General features: G+C 38.8%; 1 protein-coding gene across 1 annotated transcript in view; it reads left to right on the top strand.

The window, feature by feature from the left end:
* The window catches only part of aspm (assembly factor for spindle microtubules), a 32652-nt gene extending 6960 nt beyond the window's left edge, over nucleotides 1-25692 (top strand). The window contains exons 5-26 of the mRNA XM_042514046.2: nucleotides 32-133; nucleotides 232-378; nucleotides 548-787; nucleotides 1261-1328; nucleotides 1442-1583; nucleotides 3164-3294; nucleotides 5085-5260; nucleotides 7458-7603; nucleotides 9305-9390; nucleotides 9502-9714; nucleotides 9878-10082; nucleotides 10563-10711; nucleotides 11035-11163; nucleotides 12193-12387; nucleotides 12668-17290; nucleotides 17463-17612; nucleotides 17727-17918; nucleotides 19980-20172; nucleotides 21332-21486; nucleotides 24251-24427; nucleotides 24558-24730; nucleotides 25448-25692. Coding sequence (XP_042369980.2) covers nucleotides 32-133; nucleotides 232-378; nucleotides 548-787; nucleotides 1261-1328; nucleotides 1442-1583; nucleotides 3164-3294; nucleotides 5085-5260; nucleotides 7458-7603; nucleotides 9305-9390; nucleotides 9502-9714; nucleotides 9878-10082; nucleotides 10563-10711; nucleotides 11035-11163; nucleotides 12193-12387; nucleotides 12668-17290; nucleotides 17463-17612; nucleotides 17727-17918; nucleotides 19980-20172; nucleotides 21332-21486; nucleotides 24251-24427; nucleotides 24558-24730; nucleotides 25448-25550 — 7895 coding nt within the window. The 3' untranslated portion in view covers nucleotides 25551-25692. The remainder of the gene's footprint in view (nucleotides 1-31; nucleotides 134-231; nucleotides 379-547; nucleotides 788-1260; nucleotides 1329-1441; nucleotides 1584-3163; nucleotides 3295-5084; nucleotides 5261-7457; nucleotides 7604-9304; nucleotides 9391-9501; nucleotides 9715-9877; nucleotides 10083-10562; nucleotides 10712-11034; nucleotides 11164-12192; nucleotides 12388-12667; nucleotides 17291-17462; nucleotides 17613-17726; nucleotides 17919-19979; nucleotides 20173-21331; nucleotides 21487-24250; nucleotides 24428-24557; nucleotides 24731-25447) is intronic.
* The last annotated feature ends 6 nt before the right edge of the window (nucleotides 25693-25698 follow it).

The raw sequence follows: 25698 nt of genomic DNA, 5'->3' as shown, positions 1-25698 counted from the left end.
AGAAATTCCAAATGACTTCTTTCTGTTGCAGTCGTCCAGTCTGTGAAGCCATCTGGTGCTCCATCAGTGAAGACCAAAAAAGTTGTTGCTGTTGCGCAGTCAAAACTGACCTTTATTAAGCGGGCACAAACAGGTATATTGATGGCAGAAAATTGTATAGTGTGTGTTTGTGATCTGTATCAAAAGCCATTTTGCTTTTGTGTATCTTAAACTACTTTTTTTTTTTCCTAGCCATCCCGAGACACCCGATGCCGTTTGCTGCCAAGAACATGTTCTATGATGAGAGGTGGATCGAGAAGCAGGAGCGGGGATTCACGTGGTGGATCAACTACGTCCTCACTCCAGATGACTTTAAAATCAACACCGAAGTCGCTAAAGGTAACAATCATTTCATTTTGAGAAACTTATGCATTGTCTTTGAGTAGCTTCCAGATTAGTCACAGTCACATTTATTACAGTCTGAACACTTTGGAATCTTTATTTAAATGAGTATAAAAGGGACTGTAAAAGTTTTACACATCATTTTTCTCATTTGTCTCTTGTGCAGTGAATGCTGTGTCCCTCGCCATGGGCAGTGATGACAAGTACAGTGTGCCTAAAGCTCCTACCAAAGAGGAGATGTCCTTCAGCACCTACACGGCCCGACGCAAGCTAAATCGCCTCCGTCGCTCAGCTTGCCAGCTGTTCACATCTGAGGCCATGGTCAAGGCTATTCAGAGGCTGGAACTAGAAGTTGAGGCCAAGAGGCTGCTCGTCCGAAAAGATCGCCATCTTTGGAAGGACATTGGTAAATAGACATTATATCATGAAACTTGCCAGTGCATGGTTTTAACCATTTGAAACCTGTGCAAATTGGCTTTATTTCTTTGAAAAATATGGGAAGAAGGCAAAAAACAGCTTAAGGAGAAATAACCCAAAAATTAAAAAGAAATTAATAAAAATAAATAAATGTGTAATGTATATAGTATTGTACATATATAATATAGAATACAAGAAAACTACCTGAAAATTAGCACAAAAAATGAAAATGAAAATTATGAATATTTTCTGGAGATTTCTCCTTAGCTTTTTAGAAACAAAACAAAGCAAACCAATTTGCGCAGGGTTCAAATGTCTTAATACTTGTGAGAGGTGTCATAGTGCAGCACAAGAAAAGTGATGTCTGTCCAGGTTTCAAACAGTTAAAAAATGCTCTGAAGTTGTGATTCAAACTTTGGAGAAGCGTTAAAGTTTTGTTTTTTTTTTTGTTTTTTTTTTTAGGTGAACGCCGCAAAGTCCTCAACTGGCTTCTTTCATACAATCCCCTGTGGTTACGGATAGGGCTCGAGGTACTTTGAGAAAACAATGTTTCTCTCTGCTTATCAGCTGTTGTTTTTTGGTGTAGTTAGTTTTTTTTTCTATCCATGCTCTGCTTGCTAAATACAATGCTGCTCATTCTCAGACAATCTACGGGGAGTTAATTTCATTGGAGAGCAACAGCGATGCCGTGGGTCTGGCTATGTTCATCCTCCAGCGGCTGCTCTGGAACCCCGACATCGCTGCTGAGTTCAGACACGCCAAAGTGCCTCACCTTTACAAAGACGGTAATTTAAGAGCATTGGTGTATTTGTGTTGTCTGAGCTGGATACTGTGTTCCTGTTCAAAGCTGCAATCATTTTCAGGAATATTCTGAGGTGGAGACCAGAGACTCTCCACTACTTTCCCTTAAACCTCTTCTGTCATATCCGCATCAAGCAGACAGAAATCCCTTCTGATGTAAATTACAAAATGAACAACTTTGGTGTTAGTTCAGCTTTAATTAAGTAAGTTGACTTGTTAGTCTTTGACTGACAAAACTTTTAATTTTACCTTGACAACACAACAACTATGACATTTTCAGCAGATATCTGAATAACATGTAGCATCTCAGTCATGTAGGTATTTATGCATGATAATAGAAACCATTATTAATGATGCACTGAATAATGACATTATGCACAAAATCATGAGTCAGAAGTCATTCATAACTGAAGGTAGAATGCAGTGTGGTCAATGAGTTGCTATTTCATGGGAAATCTGCCCTGTAACTGTGAAGCTTTATTCAAATGATGTTGCAAGATGTGTACTTTAGAGCTGCAATTTACGATAATTTTCTTTATTGACCTGTAGATTATTTGGGCATTCGGCACTTTGCTCATTTAGTCTCTAAAATATATATTTTTTTAAAAAGTGAAAGTTGATCATAATTTCCCAGAGTCCGAGGTGACGTGTTCAGTTTAGGGTTCCTGCAGATCCTTAAAGAGTCTTAAAAGGTACTGAATTCATGAATAAAAAAATAAGGCCTTAATTGGCATTACAGTCTTCAAGTCTTAAAAATGCTCAGACATGGGAAATAGGATTTTCTCATGTTTTTTTCTACTGACGAAATGTCAAATGATTGCTAACGTATGTTTTTGTTAAATAATTCAATAAATCTTTTTTTTTTTTACTAATTTTTTCCAACATCTGGTGTAGATCATCTAACATTCAAATGATGTAAAAAAGCAAATCCCCACATTTAAAAAGCTAGAAGTAAAGAAGATTTTGAAATTTTGCCTAACAGTGACAAAAAAAGAGATTAAAATCAAAACTACCCACATAAATTTAATTTAAAATGATGTTAAACAACAAGTCCTCACATTTTAAAAGCTACAACTAAAAATTTTGCCTTAGAAAAACAAAACAAAAACATAAGATAAATTCAAAACCTGGAAACATCTTTCCAGGTCATAAAAAATTATAATTTTTCAAAGAGATTCAAAGTCATTTATAGGTCATTGTTAAATGTATCAAATTCCTAAGCTTGATTTTTACTCCTGAAATTTTTCCAGGAATAGTCTGCAAAGTTTCTGACCTCACCAAAAATTCGCATTTTCTTTTTTCGCATTTTCTTCCTATTTCTTTCCTTGAGTCCTAGCAACTTTCAAGCAGGTAGTTATTAAAATTTGATCTGATCAGAGTAAGGGCACCTTTCCTTCTGAGACATTTTTGTGATGAAAGTATGGGAATTCATATGAAAATATTAGAATATCCTTTGTAGTGTAACAAAACAAATGTTTTTCGTGTTGTTCATGTGAAAGTTGTCTGTTATGTGCATATGTTACTTAAGACAGCTGTTACATTCTCTGTACCTTTTCTCGGTTAGGCCACGAGGAGGCGCTGTCTCGCTTCACTCTGAAGAAGCTGCTCCTGCTGGTGTGTTTCCTGGACAAAGCCAAAGAGTCCCGGCTGATTGAGCACAACCCCTGTCTGTTCTGCTTGGATGCAGAGTTCAAGGTATGTCATGGCTTTCCCATATCATCAACAATGCAAAGAAAACTTTACAAAGAAAGGTCAGAAAAATAAGTAACATATAAATCTATATATCTTTAATATCTGTTTTAAAAAATAATTTACCAAATGCCTCTCATATTAACATCAGGCAGATCATCATATTTTAAATTACAATAAATATTTGGGAAAAATTGTCCTTAACCCCCTATGTTTTTTGTTTGTTTGCTTTTTTTTGGTTATTGTAAAAGTAGCCTTAAATTTCATTCCTCGTGGCATTCATATACTCCTAGGAAGTCATAAATCTAACATGCCTTGATCTGTAGGAACTCTGATCTCATTAAAGGCCAAAGTTATAGCCATATGACAATATAAAACCTTTATCATTGTTCTTTAATGTCATTTTTGTATTTATATTTTGTCTCAGATCTATTAGCATAGCTTTTAGACCTGATGCTGTGCATACTAAATTTAGGAGGATAATAAGGTTCCATTTTAGTATATAATAATGAAGATATAAAAGCTACATGTTTCAGAGAAATGGAGAAATTGGTTTCAGAAACACTAAGTCCAACCATTGTTCAATCAGGGCTTAACTGTGTGTGACAAATTTCTTCTGACAACTGAAGCTGGCGGCACAGAAACAGTCAGTCACATCATTGAATCTGGCAGAGTGTAATGATATGAGTATCATGAGTGCCATACTGTGTTAACTTGTGTAAATGACTGATGATTTTACCTCCTTGGCCTGCTACTTAATTAATTTGGGAGCTGAGACCAGCACTTAGACTCTGTATGAATATTTATACACTGATCAGCAGATGGGTTTAAATAATAGCAAAATTACCCCATTCTCAGAATTTTGTTGTACCAAATCTTATTTTGAGTTATTTATTAATTCCTTTAGGATCCGGCTCTGTAGGTTGCAAATGAGAGGACGTTATAAATGTGTACATAAAGTCTACTTTTATATCGGAGAGGGAAAATGTGCACTGGTGTTCTTAAATACAGCATAGCAGAGACCCGAAAGCCATCCGTAAGTGAACCTCACATTCCCTACTCCACCTGTTTTCTGAATTTTAATCAGTCATTCAACATAAAAATGAGACCTTTTAACATTGCAGTGGTGGAATGTAACTAAGTATATTTACTCAAGTACTGCACTTAAGTACAAATTTGAGCTACTCTTGAGTATTTCCCTGTCATGTCACTCAGTATTATCCCACTACATCTCAGAGGGAAATATCGTACGTTTTACTTCATTACATTTATCTACTTATAAGAGATTATAAAGTGTGATATATTAGTACTTTTTAAAAATATTTTTTTTAAGAGTTTTCTGGGGGATGTTTCTTTTTTTTATTTCTAATAACTTTGCATTTTTTGAGGTTTTTCTTCTGTTGTTTTATTTATTTATATTTTTTGTTAATTTTTTTGCATGTGTTTTTTAAAAAGAATAATTTTAGTTTGTTTTTTTAGATGTTTTCTTTTTTTCTAATATTTTTAAGGTTGGGCATGTTTTATTTGTTTTTTTTTTAAATGTTTTTCTGCATTGGGTACTTTTACTTTTAATACTCTTAGTATATTAAGTATATTTTTCTGATATGATGTCTTTTTATTTACTTTTATTAAGGTAATATTTTCAATGCATGACTTTTACTGAGAGTAAAAGAGTATTTTCACTGTGTGGTATTCACATTTTTACTGGAGTAAAGAAACTAATGATTGTGTGCCCTCTCATTAGATTGTTTTGCGTTGTATTAACCTCTGCCATGCTGTGTGTTTTTTCTTTACAGACGAGCAAAGACCTTCTCCTGGCCTTCTCCAGGGACTTCTTGAGTGGAGAGGGGATCCTCCCACGGCACCTCAGCTACCTGGGGTTACCCGTTTCCCATGTTCAGACACCGCTAGACGAGTTCAACTACGCTGTGAAGAATTTGGCTGTTGACTTGAAATGCGGCATCCGTCTCGTGTGAGTGAGACATCCTGAATTTTAATGTGGTGCTCTGATCTCTCTTGAGATGTTCATGTTTCTCGGAGGTCAGGCTCAGCTACATGGCAGGATCCCTGCTGCTGGGGAGGGATTCAGTGTTCAGCAGAGCTGTTTCAGACCTGGGATTTCCTCACTGACAGATGATCTCTCTAACTGCCCTAACAGTATTGCTCTCTGATAATGGTTCAATCTCATATATGTTTGTGCCTCCTTTAGTTTATTTTTTGTACTTCTTTTCTTCAATGCACAGAAATGCAGGCTAAATAATATATAGACAGTACATGGAGGACAAACTGGAGTACATCTCTTCTCCAGAAATTCAACTAGCAAGCTTTGACTTGTTTTAGGATAGACTTCTTCATGTTTTTTTCCTGGGATTTAGAGACTCAAGTGTCAAAGGGCCTCACACTAGGAATTTAAGGTGAAAAGAATCAAAAGATCGATTTGATAAAACCATCAGGAAAAGGGCAGACTTAAACTCTTTGAAACATAGATCAATCGAAGTTTCCTTGTGCAACATTCAAATGCCTTTCACAAGCATTAAAGTATTTGAAACAAAGAGAAATGGTTTGATTTAAAAAAAAAAAACATGAAGAAAAAAGCAATGTGCATCTTGGCAAGAAATTACCCCCAAATTAGCAAGAAATAAGTGAAAGTGAGAAGAATGACCTGAAAAAGAATAAGAGAAAACTGTAAAAACAAACAAACAAAAAACAGGGAAAAATGTAAAGAGAAATTTGTATATATTTATTATAATTCTATATTTACCTTTATATTACAGAAATATATTTCTATATTTTTGGCATGTTTTTAGGTAATGTCCTTGTTTGTTTTTGTATTTTACTTTTTTTTGTGCTGATTTCCAGGATATTTTCTTTAACTTAACTTTTACTAATTTCTTACTATTTTTTGGGTCATTTTTTGCAAAGTTGCACATTGCCTCCTTCATATGTTTTTGAACGATATCAGGCCAATTCGCTTGGGTTTCAAAGGGTTAAGGGATGGTTTAGATTTATTGAAAAAGAGTGAAGTTCTTAGTAGGTGTTGGTCGGCTCGCCCCCAGTTTACAGAAGCTGGCACGAGTGCCAACAACTGTTGCAAAGATGTTTCAATTTTCTTTTTGTTAAAATGACTTAGGCTCTTCTGCGTGCAAGTCCACATTTCTGATGTTGTAAATTTTTAAACCTAACACTGCACCCCAAAATATTCTAACTTTACACCAAAATGCTTTATTTTATACTTGGATACTGTTCGCAAAATGTAACTTAACTCCCTCTAATAACCATATTCCTCCATAAAACCTAACTCTGCACAAGGCCGCTTATATACAACTTACTTATATTTACCTGCAATAACTGAATAGGAAAAAGAGGATTTTTCTAAAAATCTGCCTTAAATTTGGTGAAAATGTATCTTGAAAAGTTTTTAAAAAGCATGAAAGTGTCTGATACCCATAGACAGAGGGTTCTGTCTGTCTCTCTGTCTGTCTGTCTGTGTAATATCTGTGGTTGTATTAGGCCATTGGGAGAAATGTTGGTAATCAATTAGCAGGATTAGACTCATCACAGAATTGGCATCAGAGGATCTATATGTTTCATCTGCAACCCGTTTATCAAGTACCTTTCGAGAAAATAGTTCAGTATAGTCAAGATATACAGTATATTAATGATAAAATATAACATTTACATGATTGAAGATAGAGTGTGTTTGCCTAAACTGCCCACCCCTTATTGGAAAGGCAGGGAATGAGAGCTAATTAGTTAAATAATCAATACTGAGCTGCTTTTGCATTAAAATCAAACTTAAGGTGCCAAAAGGATGTCTACCCAAAAACATGTAGGAATGAAAAGATTCTTGATGTTTTTATAGATTTAAATTTAACTCTTTTTGTATGGAAAGGTTAAAAAGTGGTCATTTAGCATTTAAGCAACATTGTTTCCTGCAAAAAATTTATTTCCTACTGCTGTTTTTTTCAAAAATGCAGCAGCTGATTAACAGTGATGTGTCCTTGTCTCTAATAATGTAAACTGTGATCAAACCATCAGCGTTCATTGATTCTATAGTACAAGGAAAATGCAAGGCTGGAATGCCAAAGATGTCAAAAAGAAAGACAAAAAAAGAATTTATGCATCATCATCATGATAATTTCTGTCTTTTGTGCTGGGTTTGCTTCCAGGCGTGTGATGGAGCTCCTCATCCAGGACTGGAGTTTGTCTGCCAAGCTCCGTCTGCCAGCCATCAGTCGCCTGCAGAAGGTCCACAACATTGACGTTGCTTTGCAAGTTCTCAAAAGCAAAGGGGTTGACCTCAAGGATGAACACGGTAATTATGATTTTTTTTTTCCCTTTTGGAAAAAAAAAACTTTCCTTTTTCCAAACAGCAAACCAGAGACGCCCAATATGAAAGAACATTTGTCCTCCATGAATGAGATTCAATGTTTTTTTTAGTTCCTGTGTGATGTTTTCTTCCACCGAGGTGTTATATATTCAGTGTGTTTTCGTACAGGGTGGTATTTCACGCCCTTGTGACACTCGGGAACGAACACCTGCCATTTCACTGCACACCTTTTGTGTTTGATCACAAACAGCTGCTGGTGTACAGCTCCACAGTGACATAATTGGATTGCTTTGCCCTTTATGTGACAATCTGATTGTTTGTGTTGTTGCACTTTTGTGTGAGTGAACATGTGTCAGAGTGAATAAGCAGGGCAGGATGAAAGGTACTGTTTTAAGCCATAAAGGAAATTAGAAAAGTAAGCACAATAACTTTGCTTGCTTAATCAACATACACAGAGAAAAGACCAGACGCTATGCTTTAAATCAGCATTTTAAAAGACTAAACGGTTTCAGCAACAGCTGTGTTTTAACAGGTGATACAATCAGTAATGAATAAACATGAAATGAACGGTCATTTAAGGCTGCAACCTGCATGATTTTATCGTCATCAGGTATTTTGGGGAAATTGAAAGTTAATCACTTATTTCTAAAGCTCAAGGTAATGTCTTCCAATGATTTTCCAGATCATCCTTTTAAACCCCAGAATAATCAATTTACAACAATATAAAACAGAAAGCTACGGAAAATCCTGACATTTGAGGAGGACGAACCAGAGAGCGTTTGCCATTTTTGCTGAAGAAATATTTAAATGCGATCATCTGATTTGGTTGACAGTATTTTAAGTTCTTCTTTAGATAATTTAATATGTAAAAATATTCTGCCATGGTAAACATTTTGTTTAACATGTTTTTCTCACATTAAAAAGTAAACAAAACAAGAATAAAAAAAATCTGAAAAAGGGCTGAAAGCAGATCTGCTTTCTCACTCATGAAAAATTTCTGGATCTGGCCTCGGACTGCAGTGCTACAGCTAAGTGTGGAAATAGGTCTGGCTAACAGAAGACCGCTAGGTTGATCAGTGACAGAGCACTGTGCATTAACATGGCTAACTTTAGCGTTAAAGAAAACACTGGAGAGATGTGCATACATGTTTGAGCCTCAGTCAGACCCAGACTCAGATGAGGAGTCTGTTGTGCACCAAAATTGGCGACTAGCAGACATATGAGAATTAAAAGTGTATTTATTTCTTGTCAGCTTGCAGACACGGGGTTAGTGGTGGTGAAACATTGGCCATACAGTAATGCGCTGAGATGTTGTGATGTAAAAAAAATACTGATAGACCAAGGTTTTGTGATATTATGTTTTGTAAAACACTGTCAGTCAGCATTATAATTAATAATTGATGTACCAAGATTCTACAACATATTGCCAGTGTAAACACAAAGAATGTGGGCCTGTGAAACAGGTCATAAAGAAAGAGTCATAAAGGGCACACTGCAAAAAAAATAGCAATATATATTATACTGGCTTCTGTATTTGTGACATACCTAATTGTGCTTGACAGGAAGGTGAAAACACCACCTGTCAGTATAGTCAAGGTCAGGCATTTTAGGGGATGAAATCATAAGAAAAACAGATTTTTTTAATTGTCTGAAGGGGGACTTAAACCATTGTGTCTTTATTTTCAGGCTCTAACATTGATTCCAGGGACATTGTGGATGGACACAGAGAGAAGACTCTGAGCCTCTTGTGGAAAATTATCTTCGCGTTTCATGTGTGTATTCAACTTCGTTTGCAGTTGCTCACTGGGGCACAAAATAGTAGTATTTTTTTTTAACCTGTGGAAGGAGTTGACTGATGTGCTGTTATTAAATGATCTGTCAAGGTGGAGGTGATTTTGGACGCTGATCAGCTGAGGGAGGAAATTGGCTTCCTGAAGAAAACCTGGAGGACCAAACAGAGGCTGGCGTCTCTGAGGGCCGATCGGGGCCTTCAGCCAGGTCCCGCAAAGACCACGGTGCCGTATGAACACAGCAGCACTAAGATCACCCTGCTGATGGACTGGGTCCGAGCTGTGTGCGACTTCTACAATCTGAGTGTGAGTTTGAAATTATTCTGTTTAGCTCATGGCCAAAGAAAATACTTTTTCCTCGAGGCAACTACACTTCTCTGGACTTCCACTCTTGTCCAACTGTCACAAAATGTCTCACAAGTCCTTCTTTACAGAAACAGTCAACAGAGTGTCTTGTCTGTCTGTGCAGGTGGAGAATTTCACCGTGACATTCTCGGATGGCCGTGTCCTCTGCTACCTTATCCACCACTACCACCCCAGTCTCCTGCCAGAGGAGGCTGTCAGTCATAGCACCACACAGACTGTCGAGTGCTCACCGAGGGGTCGACTGGAGCTCAACTGCTCAGCCAGTGACTCTGACAACTCCTTTGACTCCTCACCGACAGGCTTGAATGGTACTTGTCAGCTGTGTCTTCAGTGCAATTGTCTGCTTGGATGCACTTTAAAAAAAAAAATAGTCAAGTGGAAGTTTATACTCTTGTTCACTTGTGCATCACGCAGGCATTTGTGGTGCATTAAGGTGTGGAAAACAGGGATAAGATGTCTGCAGCAGTTAGGGAAAAAAGAGAAATCCAGAGAAACTTAAAGATGCTGAGTGAGGAATAAACCAGAATTTTATGATAACATATTTCATACAATCATTGCATTAGTTAGGGATTTTAGTTGGCTTTATCTACAGTAAACCCACCTTTGGAAACTCACTGAAAAGTTAAAAAAAAATTAAATCTGGACAAAAGTTTTAATGCTTAATGTTTTGCACCATCTCTATTAGTTTGAAGTGAGCAGCATGTCATGGCTCAAAACCTGAATGCATGTTTGTAAATTTGTGATTTGAGAGTCGTGATGTGATGACAGAGTGTTATTTTTGTGAACAGGCCCAGACTCACCATCAGTGAAATTCAAAGAGCTGCTAGAGAATGAGAAAAACAACTTCAGACTGGTAAACACTGCTGTGTCTTTCCTGGGAGGAGTTCCTGCCATGATAAACCCAGCTGACATGTCCAACACCATCCCCAATGAGAAGGTGAGACCACACAGAAGACCCTCTCCACCCTCTTTGGCCAGATTATCAGATGCATATCTGTATGAAGCTGCTTAATATTCTGAGTCCACATTACCAATGTGTACATTTCACAGATTTTGCTTTTGATTTTGATGATGGAAATCAAAAGCTCATTAAGACTGATTCTCAATTTATAATTGAAATCATGACACCCCTAATACTTCATGAGGAAAAAAGTAATCTGGGATAATAGAAATGGCTGCTCTAAATGCATAATTAAATCTTTTTAAACTCTGTAGATGGAAAAAAATGCCACAACTTTCTCCACTTCTATTTTTTTCCAGGTTGTGATGTCTTACCTGTCCTTCCTGTGTGCTCGTCTTTTGGACCTGCGGAACGAAACCAGAGCAGCTCGGGTCATACAGGGCGCCTGGAGGAAATACAGATTAAAGAAAGATCTGCAGGTCTACAAGGTTGGTTCAATGTTTGGTACGGCTGCAAAGTGATGGAGTTTTAATCATCACTTATAATATTTATTTATGTATTTGTTTTTTTATTTTTTAGATTTTTATAAAAGACGTATACTGTCTGTATATGGGGCACCAGCTCTACCAGGTGAGCTACTGAGCGCCCCATATTTAATTTATTTTTGCAAATTTAACTCTGTAATGGGTAAGCTCATTTTAGCCATTTATGTCTAAATGGTACCAGAATTAATCTGTCACAGTGTTGATGGTTAAAGTTAAAACTAAATAATGCCAGTTTCAGGATCTACATAATTTTTTTTTAAGTTAATCCCGACACTGTTATTTGTGACTGTTAACAAAATATGAAATAAAATACATTTTAAGTGTAGATAAATTTAAAAAATGCTGTGCAATAATTTTTTGTATTTAACATTTCCTCATATTTAATGATTACATTGCAAATATCTATTTATTTATTTATTTGTGTAAAACTGTCAACCACTGCCCTGTCTTTGGATTATTGAAAGTTTTAATCAGGTGCACAAATGTGAAAAATCTTATCATTTTTAATGATATTAAAAATGATAAGATTTTTTTTTAGTTAGTTTTTCTTTTAATTATTATTTTATGACTAGTTAATATTAAAATAATACAGACAAAACAAAAAAATGCACGATAAAATGAAAAAAAAATGAAAAAATATATCAAATAAAATGGTTACATATATATGAGATCAAAGGAAATAAATTAACTGGTCATAAATTTTATTACATAAAATGTTTAACTGATAACTCAGTCATTTAATAAGTCATAGGATACATTTTACCATCAAAGGACGCAAATATTGATTGATAAAAATTGATATTGAAGTGCTGTAAGATAAAGTGAAAATGATATGACAATGTAAATACTGATGAACATACAGAGAATTGTCACCCGAAACAGAAACAGAAAAACTAATATAATATTAGTTTAAATTATATTTTTGGAACAACAATAAGTGTATCTTGTTTCTTGTTTTTTGTTTGGACACAGGAAAGAAACAAGGCTGCTATGAAGATCCAGTTAGTTGTGAGGAGTTTTCTCCAGAGGCGCAGAGCTAAGAGGCAAGTCTTAGCTGCCACTGTCATCCAGTCAGTGTGGAGAGGTTATGCAGCCCGCAACAGGCTGAGGCTACAAAAACAGGCTCAACGTCGGGCTCTGCAGCATGAAGCAGCAACTGTCATCCAGGTAGGTGTTTAACAGCATTTTTCATCCTGACACATGTAATAAAGTCTAACTGACTAAGTTGTACTTGATAAACTGTTTAGTAGAAACAACAAAAAAAATATGTTTCAGCAGTATCAGGTGTTGATGGTTTTGACTTGGTGATCTGATTTAGTTTAGATTCAGTAGTTTAAGAAAAGTTTGGCGAACATTTGTTTTTTTGCTCGAGTTTTAATATGTGCCTGTTTTGTTGCGGCAAGGACACGTGCTTCAGTAATAGATTGTTCTTACCTTGTCCATGCAGGCTCAGTGGAGGATGTTTTCATCCATGCGGGCTTACCAGCGCCTCAGGTACTACGCCATCATTGTCCAAGCACAATGGCGAATGAGGAGGGCGGCCTCTGCTTATGGAAGAATCTATTGGGCGGTGACTGTCATTCAGAAGCACTTTCGAGCATTGGCTCTGGCAAGAAGAGATCGGGAACATTTTCTCTCCCTTAGAGCTGCAGCGGTGAAAATACAAAGCGGGTACAGAAGATGGAAGACCAGGAAAACAGAGAAGGAAAACCATGCTGCCAGAGTGATACAAGCTGTGTTTAAGAAATGGTACACAGACAAAATGACTAAAAGAACTGCCGCTGCTGTTCAGATTCAGTCCTGGTATCGAATGCAGAGGTGTCTTCATCAATACAGGATGATCAAGAGAAGCACTGTGCTTATTCAAGCCTTGTACAGAGGTCATGCACAGAGGCGCTGCTTTCAGACATTGAAGCTGCAGCAGCACTCGTCTGTTGTCATTCAGAGAGCCTTCAGAGGCCATGTTGTCAGAAAACAGGTGGCGAAGATGAGATGCGCTGCGGTCATAATCCAGCGCTGGTTCAGGGCCTCTGTGAAAAGAGACATGGAAAGGCAAATGTTTTTGAGGATGAAATGTGCTGCCATTACCATACAGGCAGCTTATCGTGGGAAAGTGGCTCGGGACTTGCTGAAAAAACAACACAAGGCTGCAACTGTAATCCAGGCAGCTTTCAGGAAGCACACTGCCCAAAAGCGCTACCTTGTCCTGAGAAAAGCTGCTGCTCTGATACAGCAAAAGTACAGAGCCACGGCTTTGGCTCATAAGACAAAGAGGGATTACGACACTCTTAGGAGTGCTGCACTTGCCATACAAGCAAACTGGAGAGGCAGAGCTGACAGGCAGAGGATAGAGAAGCAACATCAGTGTGCGACACTAATACAGGCTTGCTACCGTCGGCACAGAGCGCAAGCAGAGTACAGGTCCATGAAGGCCTGTGCTTTGGTCATACAGCGCCACTTCAGAGCTTATATGGCTGGAAAGGAGATGAGGAGAGCATTCCTGTACATGAGGGCAGCCTGCATTACACTCCAAGCTGGATTCAGAGGCATGAGAATTAGGACAGAGCTGAAGAAAAAGCACCAGGCAGCAACTGTCATTCAGTCTTCAGTTAGGAGGTTTTTATGCAGGAAACGATACGTCCTCCTACAAAGTGCAGCAATTATCATCCAAAGCCGATACAGAGCTCTTCTTGTCTGCAGGGCGCAGCAAAATGCATACAGAGAGCTAAAGCAAGCTGCGATAAAGATACAAGCTGTCTACCGGGGATTTAGAGTGAGAGATGACCTTACGAAGAGGCACAACGCTGCCAGAGCAATCCAAGCTCAGTTCAGGATGCACAGAACACGCATGGCTTACCTTGCCACCAAGTGTGCTGCCATCATTATTCAGGAACGTTACAGGGCCAAAACACTCAGGGAACGACAGATTCAGAGGTACAGGACAATGAAATCTGCCGCTGTAGTCATCCAGGCAGCATATCGTGGCTACAGAGCCAGGAGGAAGATCGTAGTGATACACCAAGCTGCTACAATCATTCAGAGAAAGTTTCTCACCTTTCGGGAAAGGAAGAGGTTCCTTGCTCTTAAGGCAGCAGCTTGGGTTTGTCAGCAGAGGTACAGAGCACTGACCATGACAAAAAAAGAGCATTTGGAGTACCTGTCAAAGCGCAGGGCAGTCATTTGTCTGCAGGCAGCCTACAGAGGATGTAAGGTCAGAACACAGTTGCGCATCCAGCACGCTGCAGCTGCAACGATTCAGTCTCACTTCCGGATGTACCAGCAGAGAACCTACTACAAGACTCTCCGCAGGACTGCCAGTGTTTTACAAGCACACTACAGAGCCAACAAGAAGATGAGAGAGGAGATGCAAAGCCTGAGCGCCAAGAGAAATGCTGCTATTGTCTTTCAAGCTGCCTTCCGTGGAATGAAATCCAGACGAATCGCTAAGCAAAGGCATCAGGCTGCCAGTGTTATCCAGCGAGCTTACAGAGCCCACTGTGAGCACAAACAGTATCTGACCTTAAAATCCTCCGTCCTCACTATTCAGCGAAAGTATCGGGCAACTGTAGCAGCAAAGCAACAAAAGCAGAAATACCAAAAATTGCGCAGCGCTGCTGTCAAGCTTCAGGCAGCATTCAGAGGTCAGCAGGTCAGAAAGGAGGTTGCTCTTTGGCATCAGGCTGCCACTGTGATCCAGTCTGCATTCAGAAAGCACAGAGAAGAAGTCAAATTCCAGGCCATGCGTCTGTCTGCCATTATCATCCAGAGACACTATCGCTCCTGTATTCTTCAAAGGAAAGAAAGAGAAAACTTCCTAAAAGTCAGAAATTCTGCCATTGTTCTTCAGGCAGCATTCAGAGGTCATTGTGTGAGAAGCAGTATCGCCAAGATGCACAGGGCAGCTACTGTCATTCAAGCAAACTTCAAGAAACATAAACAGCAGTCAGCCTTCAGGAGACAGCGCTGGGCAGTGTGTGTCTTACAGCAGAGGTTTAGAGCTCAGAGACAGAGAAACACTGAGGTAAAACAGTATCATCAGCGCAGAAAAGCTGCTATAATGTTACAGGCTGCATATCGTGGAATGAAATCCAGACGAGTCATCAAAGAAAGACACCAGTCTGCAGGTGTTATCCAGCGAGCTTACAGAGCCCACTGTGAACACAAGAAGTATCTGACCTTGAAATCCTCCGTCCTCACCATTCAGCGGAGGTATCGGGCCACTGTAGCAGCAAAGGAACAAAAGCAGAAATACCAAAAATTGCGCAGCGATGCTGTCGTCCTTCAGGCAGCATTCAGAGGTCAGCAGGTCAGAAAGGAGGTTGCTCGTTGGCATCAGGCTGCCACTGTGATCCAGTCTGCATTCAGAAAGCACAGAGAAGAAGTCAAATTCCAGGCCATGCGTCTGTCTGCCATTATAATTCAAAGACGCTATCGCTCGCATATTCTTCAAAGACAAGTCAGAGAAAAGTTTTTAATAATGAAACATGCTGCTGTAGTTCTTCAGGCAGCATTCAGAGGTCATCATGTGAGAAGCAGCATCGCCAAGATGCACAGGGCAGCTACTGTCATTCAAGCAAACTTCAAGAAACATAAACAGCAGTCAGCCTTCAGGAGACAGCGCTGGGCAGTGTGTGTCTTACAGCAGAGGTTTAGAGCTCAGAGACAGAGAAACACTGAGGTAAAACAGTATCATCAGCGCAGAAAAGCTGCTATAATGTTACAGGCTGCATATCGTGGAATGAAATCCAGACGAGTCATCAAAGAAAGACACCAGTCTGCAGGTGTTATCCAGCGAGCTTACAGAGCCCACTGTGAACACAAGAAGTATCTGACCTTGAAATCCTCCGTCCTCACCATTCAGCGGAGGTATCGGGCCACTGTAGCAGCAAAGGAACAAAAGCAGAAATACCAAAAATTGCGCAGCGCTGCTGTCAAGCTTCAGGCAGCATTCAGAGGTCAGCAGGTCAGAAAGGAGGTTGCTTGTTGGCATCAGGCTGCCACTGTGATCCAGTCTGCATTCAGAAAGCACAGAGAAGAAGTCAAATTCCAGGCCATGCGTCTGTCTGCCATTATCATCCAGAGACACTATCGCTCCCGTGTTCTTCAAAGGAAAGAAAGAGAAAACTTCCTAAAAGTCAGAAATTCTGCCATTGTTCTTCAGGCAGCATTCAGAGGTCATCGTGTGAGAAGCAGCATCGCCAAGATGCACAGGGCAGCTACTGTCATTCAAGCAAACTTCAAGAGACATAAACAGCAGTCAGCCTTCAGGAGACAGCGCTGGGCAGTGTGTGTCTTACAGCAGAGGTTTAGAGCTCAGAGACAGAGAAACATTGAGGTAAAACATTATCAGGAGGTTAAAAAAGCTGTCATTAATCTACAAGCTGCACTCCGTGGAATGAAATCCAGAAGACTCATCAAACAAAGACATCACGCAGCCAGTGTTATCCAGAGAGCTTACAGAGGCTACTCTGAACGCCAGCAGTATCTAAAACTGAAATGTTCCGTCCTTAGTATTCAGCGAACATATCGAGCTTCTGTTGCAGCCAAAGCACAAAGAAAACAATACCTGGAAATGCACAGCGCTGCTGTCGTCCTTCAGGCAGCATTCAGAGGTCAGCAGGTCAGAAAGGAGGTTGCTCTTTGGCATCAGGCTGCCACCGTGATCCAGTCTGCATTCAGAAAGCACAGAGAAGAAGTCAAATTCCAGGCCATGCGTCTGTCTGCCATTATCATCCAGAGACACTATCGCTCCTGTATTCTTCAGCGGCAAGAAAGAGAAAAGTTCCTTGAAATTAAGCAATCCAGCATCACTCTTCAGGCAGCGTTTAGAGGCTGGTATGTTAGGAGGGACATAAGGCGACAAAACAGAGCTGCTGTTGTGATCCAGTCGTGCTGGAAATGCTCAGTACAGAGGCGCATCTTCCAACGGAAGAGAGAGGCAGCTATTAAACTTCAGCAGTGGGTCCGGGCAGTGCAGCTAGGCAGATTGGAGAGGAACAACTACACCCGGATGAGAAAGGCTGCCATCACACTTCAGACACACTGCCGAGTCTGGATCTCAAGACGACAGGTAAAAGATTTTATTTAAAGTTAGATCTTTTTCATCTCTGCTTTCCAGATAGCCATTATTTTCCATTCACTAACATAGAAAAAAAATGGTTAAAACATAATCCAGTTGCAGCTAACAGGTTAAAAAGCTTAAACAAAAAAGGATATTTAAATTGCATGCTATTGTGTTCCAGGTACTTGAGAGAGCCAAGGCAGAGAGGAGGCTCCGTTTTGCATCCGCTGTCTTCCACCATCTGAGTGCCATAAAGATCCAACGAGCTCTGAGAGCCCACCGGGCTTTGGAGTCGGCCAAAAGACAAATCCATTCTGTCATCACCATACAGGTACTGCGACACACAGCCAACAATGCAAATTTCAAAACAAAATCTGCAACTCTGATGAATTTAAGGAGTCCTAAGAGCTCATTTTTGCAATGATCTCCTTGTATTTTTCCCCAGCGATGGGTGAGAGTGAGGCAGCAGAGGAGACGGTATCTAGAGGACAGGAGGAAGGTGGTCGTAGCCCAGAGAGTGGTCAGGTGCTGGTTAGCCCGTCGCCACAAGGCTGCGTCTGTTATCCAGCAGGCTGTCCGCAAATTCCTCCTTCTTAGGCGCCAGAAGAGGGTTCAACAGGGCATCGTCAAAGCTCAGGTACTACAGTCACACTTCTACAGCTCACACTTTTTCAAGCATGTCTGAAAACAGTACTGAGGTACCCATATGAAGATTGAGACAGGCTGCTTTTCTTAGGATGCTTTCCTAACATTGTGATGGAGGACCAAATCCACAGCCCTCTTTCTGTATAGAAATGTGTTCAAAAGCTGTCTGAGTTCAACATATCAAATGAGTATCTCCTAAAGTTAGTGTTTGTAGTCCAAACTTCCTTCTTTTTGTCATTGTGCCTTCAAAGCAGCTTAATACTGTGTGGGGAAACAGGAAATTTTATTTTGAAGACTTACTTTTGAAGATATCTATTTGATTTTACTTATGCAGACAGCACGGAAATGAGGATTCTGTGCCTCATCACTTCCATTGAAAGCAAATTTGGAAATGTGAACAGAATCAATGACTACAGTAAACAAAAAAATGTTTAATGTTAATATGGGCACACGAGTTTGCTTTATAACAGACTTGACAAATGGTGTGCCTACTCTTTCAAGGTGGGAGTTGACACTGGGCCAAATTCACAAACATTTCTTACACATAAATCTTATGTATGTAAGTGTTGGTTCTCTGTAATCAAATGTAAAACTGTCTCAGACACATGATGAAGGCCAGTCTCTCTTAAAATACATAAATGTACCCCTTTTATCTTTAACCAGGGTCCTCACGGATCCTTAAAAAGTCTCAAAAGGTACTGAATTCATTAATACAGAAATAAGGCCTTAATTGGTATTAAAATGTCTTAAATCGGTCTTTCAAAAGTCTTAAAAATACAAACACAAGTTTTGTTAAGTCATGCTAGGTATTTCTCAATTCTAACCAGATCTGACTTTTTCACTTGACCAAAAATGTAATGTTTTATGTTAGAAGTGTTTGGCCAAAATTGTTCCTAAATCTGTAAAAGGTTGGTACTTTTTTTTTTTCATTTTAGGTTTTTGTAAAACTTGTCTGAAATTTTATCCAGAATGGTATTTTTTTAAAAAAGTCTTCAAAAGTATTAAATCTAATTTGTCTTAAGTTGTAGGACTTCTGTTTTAACTAAATGTGTCTGTCTCATAATGAATTTACTTTTCCATGATAAACAATGTAATTCCTTATATAGAGAAACTGGGAGTGTAGCAGTAAGCTGTGGGCATGTGCCTGTCGGTCTAGAAGGATTCTGATTCACTAACATTTGCACTATGTTGGGAACAAACTTATTTTATGCACAAAGTAAGAATATTTCTATGCATAAGTTAGTGACAGATGCCCAGTGTCACCACTCTAATACAAAAGTGGATACAAAAGGGACAATTTGTGATTTACTCACTCTTTTATGTCAGCTCAAAGTCTGGTAAAGTTTAAAGTTTGAAGTTAGTATTCTCCAAAAAGTTGTAAGAATCAGTTCCTTGTGTTGCAGATTGGGTAAATAATCATTCCTCAGGGCAGCTCTTGTAGCATAAGTAATGCTGTACTATTTCTTAAGTCCAGTGTCCACTTCATCAACACTTTCTTTTCCTCAGCCATAGTTATTGGTTCTACAGCATGTCAAATGTCATTCATACAGTTTGTAAATACTTGTGTAGGTGTTGCTGGAAAGGATCATAATATTGTTGTGGTGTCACACAAGACATTTTGGTCAATAAACATGAAAAATATTTAAAATAAGGAAATATTATCTCTTCACTCTGATAGTGGACAAAGTACTCAATAAAATGTTTCTGCAGCTATGTATTTCTGACCAAAATTCAGAAAATCTAACTTTCAAACTCGGACGTTATAAACACATGAAGGAAGTAAGACTCCTGAAAATGTTATTTTAGGGACATTTGGGATCAATGTAAAAACAAAATCTTTGGTTTGAGTAGATGGTAGTTTTAAGTCCAAGATGAAGAAAATTGCATTGAGTTTGTAAACCATTTTAATCCTAGTGCAGTTCCCTTCCTTTGACATGAAATTCTAAATATCTTCTGATCTAATGCACTAATTATGAGCAGCTAATTAGAGTTTTTCTTTTAATTCCTTCTTTTTTCCCACCTTCGGTCCATCTCCCTCCTGCTTTCCTCCCAGGCTCTGTGGAGAGGACACCGCTCCCGCCGACTGAACGACAATCCCAAGGTGGTGAAGTTGAGACACAACCTGCGTGAAGTCTCCGCCAGCGTCCGAGAGGAGGACAAACTCTGTAACAAGACTTCGTCTGCCCTGGACTACCTCCTTCGATACAAACACTTCTCCTATATCCTGGAGGCCCTGAAAAACCTGGGTAAGTTTTACAATTTCTGATTATTCACCAATATGATGTAACAATAAAACCTTCCAGTTAAAACCTTTTTTGCCATAAAGAGCAAAAAAAGGTTTTAACTTTTTTGCCATAAAGAGCAACCTTTATTGTGGTAAGTGAAGCACAGTTTTTCTTTAACCCATTTTGTTTGCTCTTTATTAGAGAATGAGGCTGCATTTTAAGCATGCAACCAGTAGAGTGTGATGTTGAATTTGCATTGTTGAGCTTGTAGATAAATTCCACAATATTGATGATGAAATATTCATGATTCTGTGTTCCTATTCTGACTTGGGAGTATCAGCGTTTCTATATGACTACATCTGTAAGAAATTATATTCAGTCTTCATTAAACTAATCAATGAATCCAGAGAAAATAGGAAAAGTTATCACTAAAGAATGATTAGTCCCAAGTAGGGCTGTCAGGGTTAACAAGTTCATTTGCATGTGAATAAGGTCCTTACATGAAGACCTAAGTAATCCAGTAATACAACCTAAGTCATGCTAGCTTTTCAGTAACAAGTCTGAATAACACTAACAAAGGTAGGCTAAATTTTGGTTATGGAACAACTGCATGGTCATTTCACAGGAGCCCACTGACCTCTGACCTCAAGATATCTGAATAGAAATGGATTATATGGTTACCAGTAAGTCTCCCCTTTACAGAGATGCTCACAGTGTACTCGTCCCATGCCATTTTTGGCTGTCTTTTAATTCCTAATTAAAACAATCTAAACACTTCTGGGCAAGTTCTGACCCCAACTGTGGCCACTGTAATTCTGCAACAAAGCTGACCAAGAGAAACAGGAAGACGTCTAGGAAACTGCATGAGCAAAAGTTCCTTTTTCTGTTGTGTGTTGTAATAGCAAAAGTGCTTGTGTTTTTGAGATTAGACGGAATGCGTTACATAAGACGGTGGTTGACGTGTGTTCCCAGAATCTAATGTGTGTCATCTAAAAATCCAATGAAGTTTATGTGCCTCATAGATGAAAAAACACTTCTAATACTTGATTCTGATAATGTGAGAACGATCGTTTCAGTAGCGCAGTTTGTCCTTAGTGCTAACAGAAGAGCATGTGTGTGATATGTGTGCGTGTTACGTTTGTGTGTTACATGTGCGTGTTACATATGCGTGCATACACAGAAACCGCCACCAGGCTTTCTCCAGAGTGCTGTGAGCGACTGGTAGAGAGCGGAGCCACCAATGTCATCTTCACACTCATCCGCTGCTGCAACAGGAGCGTCCCCTGCATGGACGTCATCACCCACTCCATCCAGATCCTCCTCAACCTCTCCAAGGTACAAACACAGATCTACTCTGCCCATGTATCTCAGGGTGTGAAACATGAAAACAATGCAAAATATAGTCATTAGCTGATGTTGGCTTCTTTTACATTAAAGCTTGACTTCTCCTCTCAAGGTAGGAAGGCATAAACGTGAGAAATTTACATCTGAGTCATGCCAAGTACGTCACTGCTTGGGGGAGAGCAAAGAATTTGGCTTAACTGAAAATTCAAATCCAAACTGACTAGCCGGGGAACCACATAAACTGAGGGCTCGTTTAATTAGTGCTGTCAGATGTGTCTGGTGCCCGTCGTGATTAGACAGATTTTCAGCCAGCTTGATTTGGATCAAAACAGAGATTAGTCAGGTTTGATGCGATGACTAAAAATGTTCAGACCTCAGTGCTTCATGCAAAATTTGCATTTTTGACTGGTGCGCCCTCTCGCTGAGAAACTAAAGCAAGGGTAAAACTACCTTAGTAAAAAGGAACCCATTAAGGCATTTTCATAAACAACCAAGAGGCTGCAGGTGATGCAGCATTTCCTGATGAAGTACTTTTTTCAAATTCTGGTGGCAAAAATGAAAAAACTGACACACTGACATGGTGTTGAACCTCTGCACACAATAGTCTGTTCACATTTGTTCACAGCTCAGCGTTTGTCCCATGTTTCATTGATGTGATTGGTTGTAGGATTATTCAGTTCCGTCCAGAGGATCTTTAGTCTGCTGTTGATACATTGATAACGCTTCTTGGAAATCAAAAATTAACTAATAGGTCCCAGAATAACTAGCATTTTCAATTAGATGTGGTAATGTTGGGCTACAAGCACAATTATTTAGAAAAAAAACTATTTTGGAAGAATCATCTGTATTAACCAGCATGTTTCAACAAAATGTGATTGTGTTCAGCAGAAAAAAGTTTTGTTTTATGTGTGTTTTGAAAATGTAATTTATTTGCTAGTAGGCACTTAGCTCAGAGTGATCCTTTGTTGATTTTCAGCCAGGTATGTCACTGTGGTGTGGGCAGCGTGTGCAGATGAACTGTGAACTTTTGTTATATCTCTTACAATAAACAACAGAGGATTTTGTGCAGGGTTGATTTTTGATGAATGAAATTATTAAAATGCAGGACAAAATGATTTTTCTGTTAGCCTTTTTTTATTGACTATTGAATTTTGTATGGACTAAACAACAGATAAACAGCATGTTAAACAGTGATCTTCGGAGATGATGGTAGGTGGACTGTTTTTGGATGGAGCCAGGGGGCCTCACTAAGCTAACTGGCCAGCTTCATGTGTAACATATAGATGAGATTGGTATCGATCTTTATTTACTTATTAAACATATCCATTTGATAAGTTCTCTTATGTTTACTACTTGTTAGTTCATGTTACATTAATAATACTGGTAATGAATAACAGATTAGTATAAAGTACCTCTTCTGTCATAAGAGTAAAGTTCATATGTTGAATGCCAGGGTGTTTAGCTAAGGATGGATGGAGAAGTTCACAGCATTTCTTCAGTTTTTCTCTCGTCTCTCACTTCCCCACAGACTTCCTGTTCCTTTTATATCATCTAATTGAGGTTCAGGCTCAGTTTCTCTTCTGCAAACCAAGTTCAGACTGACGGCTTACATCCTTCTGTATTTGAGTTTCAGTTTAGCGGCTCACGTTCCCACAGTCTGTTGTGCATCATTTTGGATAATGTTGGAACATTCTGCAAAGTCTGCGTTTGTATTCATGAGTTTCAAAAAAAGAGCTTTTTAGCTATCTTCCTACTATAAAATCAGGATTTGCAATTTGGACTGTGAAGCTTTATTAATGTACAAAGAGAGGGCCGGGGGTGTGAGAAAAAGAATGCTAGCACGTTATAAAACATCTTAAAGCCAGTAGCTCATATTGGTTTAACAGAGCTTTGCAGTCATTTAGGTGTGATGCAATGAAAGCTTTAATGACGTGTTTAAAAGCTGAAGTTTCTGCACTGAGAGGTGAAACTGAAGGACAGTGAACCGGAATGAGAGGAGACTAGACTTTGGGACTCTTACTCTCTAATAACAACTGAAGTGAGGAAAGATTTCCTCTTTTCTCCAATGCTGGAAGTCCCCAGTCTCTTTGCATAAGTTTGGGCATTTCATTATTTTATTACACAATGTTTGTTTATTGATTTTTCACTTTGCTTTGTGGACTTTGATTTCTTGACTTGCAAAATAATCAGACTGCCTCAGACTTTCCAGCAGCACAATGATTGTTTTGGATGTGTGTGGCTTTTTCTTGAAAAAAAAAGGTCATAGCATGTCAGAAAAATGCAAAAACAAGCAATTGTGTACTATGTCAAAAAATGTCATAGTATTGTTTGTCATGAAAATGCAAAAACAGTCATGGTATAGTATATCATGAAAATTAAAACAAAAATGTAATTTCATAGTGTTTACAATGCAACCCCCCCCCAAACAAACATCATAGGTTAGTGTGTCATTATAATTAGAAGTAAAACAGTATAGTATATCATCAAAATGCAAAACAGTTTTAGTTTGTATGTCAAAAAGTCATGCTGTAGTATGTCATAAAATTGCAACACAACCCCTAATAGTATAGTATGTCATCAATATGCAATAATGTCATAGTTTAGTATGTCAAAAAAAGTATGTCTGTGTACTTTCGGGACATCTCAGGTCTTTTCCTCAGCTTTGTCTGAATCAGAGATTCATTCGTATATTTCATTCTTTATTTGTACTTTCTTTCCCTCACCTCCACTTACTTATTTTGGTTTCCTCCCTCAGTACCACAAGACCATTGAAGCAGTGTACTCGGTGGAAAACTCTTTGGAGACGCTCTTAGATCTCCTTCAGCGGTACCGGGAGAGGGCAGGGGATAAAGTGGCAGAAAAGGGCGGCAATATCTTCACCAAGGCCTGCTTTCTTCTCGCTCTCCTCCTGCAAGATCAGCACCGTGCTGTGGTCTGTAGTTGCTATAACATACAGACTTCTGAACAATATTATCCCAATAATTTAAGATTTTTTTTTACATTAAAGTCAGCCATTGTTGTTTAGTAAATTTAATGCAGACTTTTTTTTGCTCTCTCTTCAGGAGGTTATGAAACTTCCTAAGGTCTTGGATAGGATACGCAGTATTTACCGCCTCACCGCTCGCAAACACAAGATGGATGCTGAAAGAACTGTTATGAAACAGAAGATGAACGCATCACTAAATGGGAGCTTTTTCGTCCAAGCAACGCCTCGTAAATCCCGGCCTGCGCCAAAGTATGTATATCAAGTCAAGTCAATTTCATTTTTAAAGCCCATCATCGCAAATCACAATTTGCCTCAAAGGGATTTACAAAGTAAAACTGGAAGATAGGTCCACAAAAGAGGAGTCTGAGAGCTGAGAGCTGAAAGCTCTGGGTCCCTTCCTACTTTTGGAGACTTTAGGAACCACAAGTAAACCTGCATTTATCCTGGCAGGATAATAGGGAACTACAAAAGATAAGACAGAGCCTGACCATTCAGAGCTTTGGAAGTGAGAAGGATTTTAGACTCAGTTCTGGATGTTACATGGAGCCAGTGCAGAGAAGCCAAAAAAGGAGAAATATGATCTCTTTCCTTGGTTCCAGTTAGTACACGTGCTGTAGTATTCTGGACCAGTTAGAGAGTCTTTAGAGGACTTATTGGAGCAACCTGATGACAAGGAATTACAATAATTCAGCCTAGAAGTAAAACAAATGTGAGTGCTAATTTTTCTGCATCTTTTTGAGACAGGAAATGCTATATTATATATAATATTTCGCATTTGAAAGAATGCAATTCTTGAACTTTGTCTTATATAAGAGGCAAAAGACACATCCTGATCATAATCACCGAGGTTAAGTTTGGGGCCATGTACACTAACTTCATACACATGCATAAAGCACTACATGTGTCTGAAATATACATACAGTGTATGTTTGCAGTGTTAATTGACATTCTGGTTTTGTTTTTCAGATTTGCACCGGATTGGGTTCTTCGAAAGGACAAACTCAAAGATATTGTGGATCCTCTCAGGGCTATTCAGATGGTGTCAAACACTCTATCCATTGTGTTGTAAATAGACAAGCTTTTTAATTTCGATTTCGTTTTTTCTTTTCTTTTTTTTTCTTCAAAAAATATTTTATGTATTTCAGCCTTTTTTTAAAAATAGCATTTTGATGTTTTCCTTGTATATATTAAAATGGGATTTGTTTCTTAAACATCGG

The sequence above is a fragment of the Plectropomus leopardus genome, chromosome 5, assembly GCF_026936395.1.
Source record: "Plectropomus leopardus strain MGB_pleo_1.0 chromosome 5, ASM2693639v1, whole genome shotgun sequence".
NCBI lineage: Eukaryota > Metazoa > Chordata > Actinopteri > Perciformes > Serranidae > Plectropomus > Plectropomus leopardus.
This window is presented reverse-complemented; position numbering and strand designations above follow the sequence as displayed.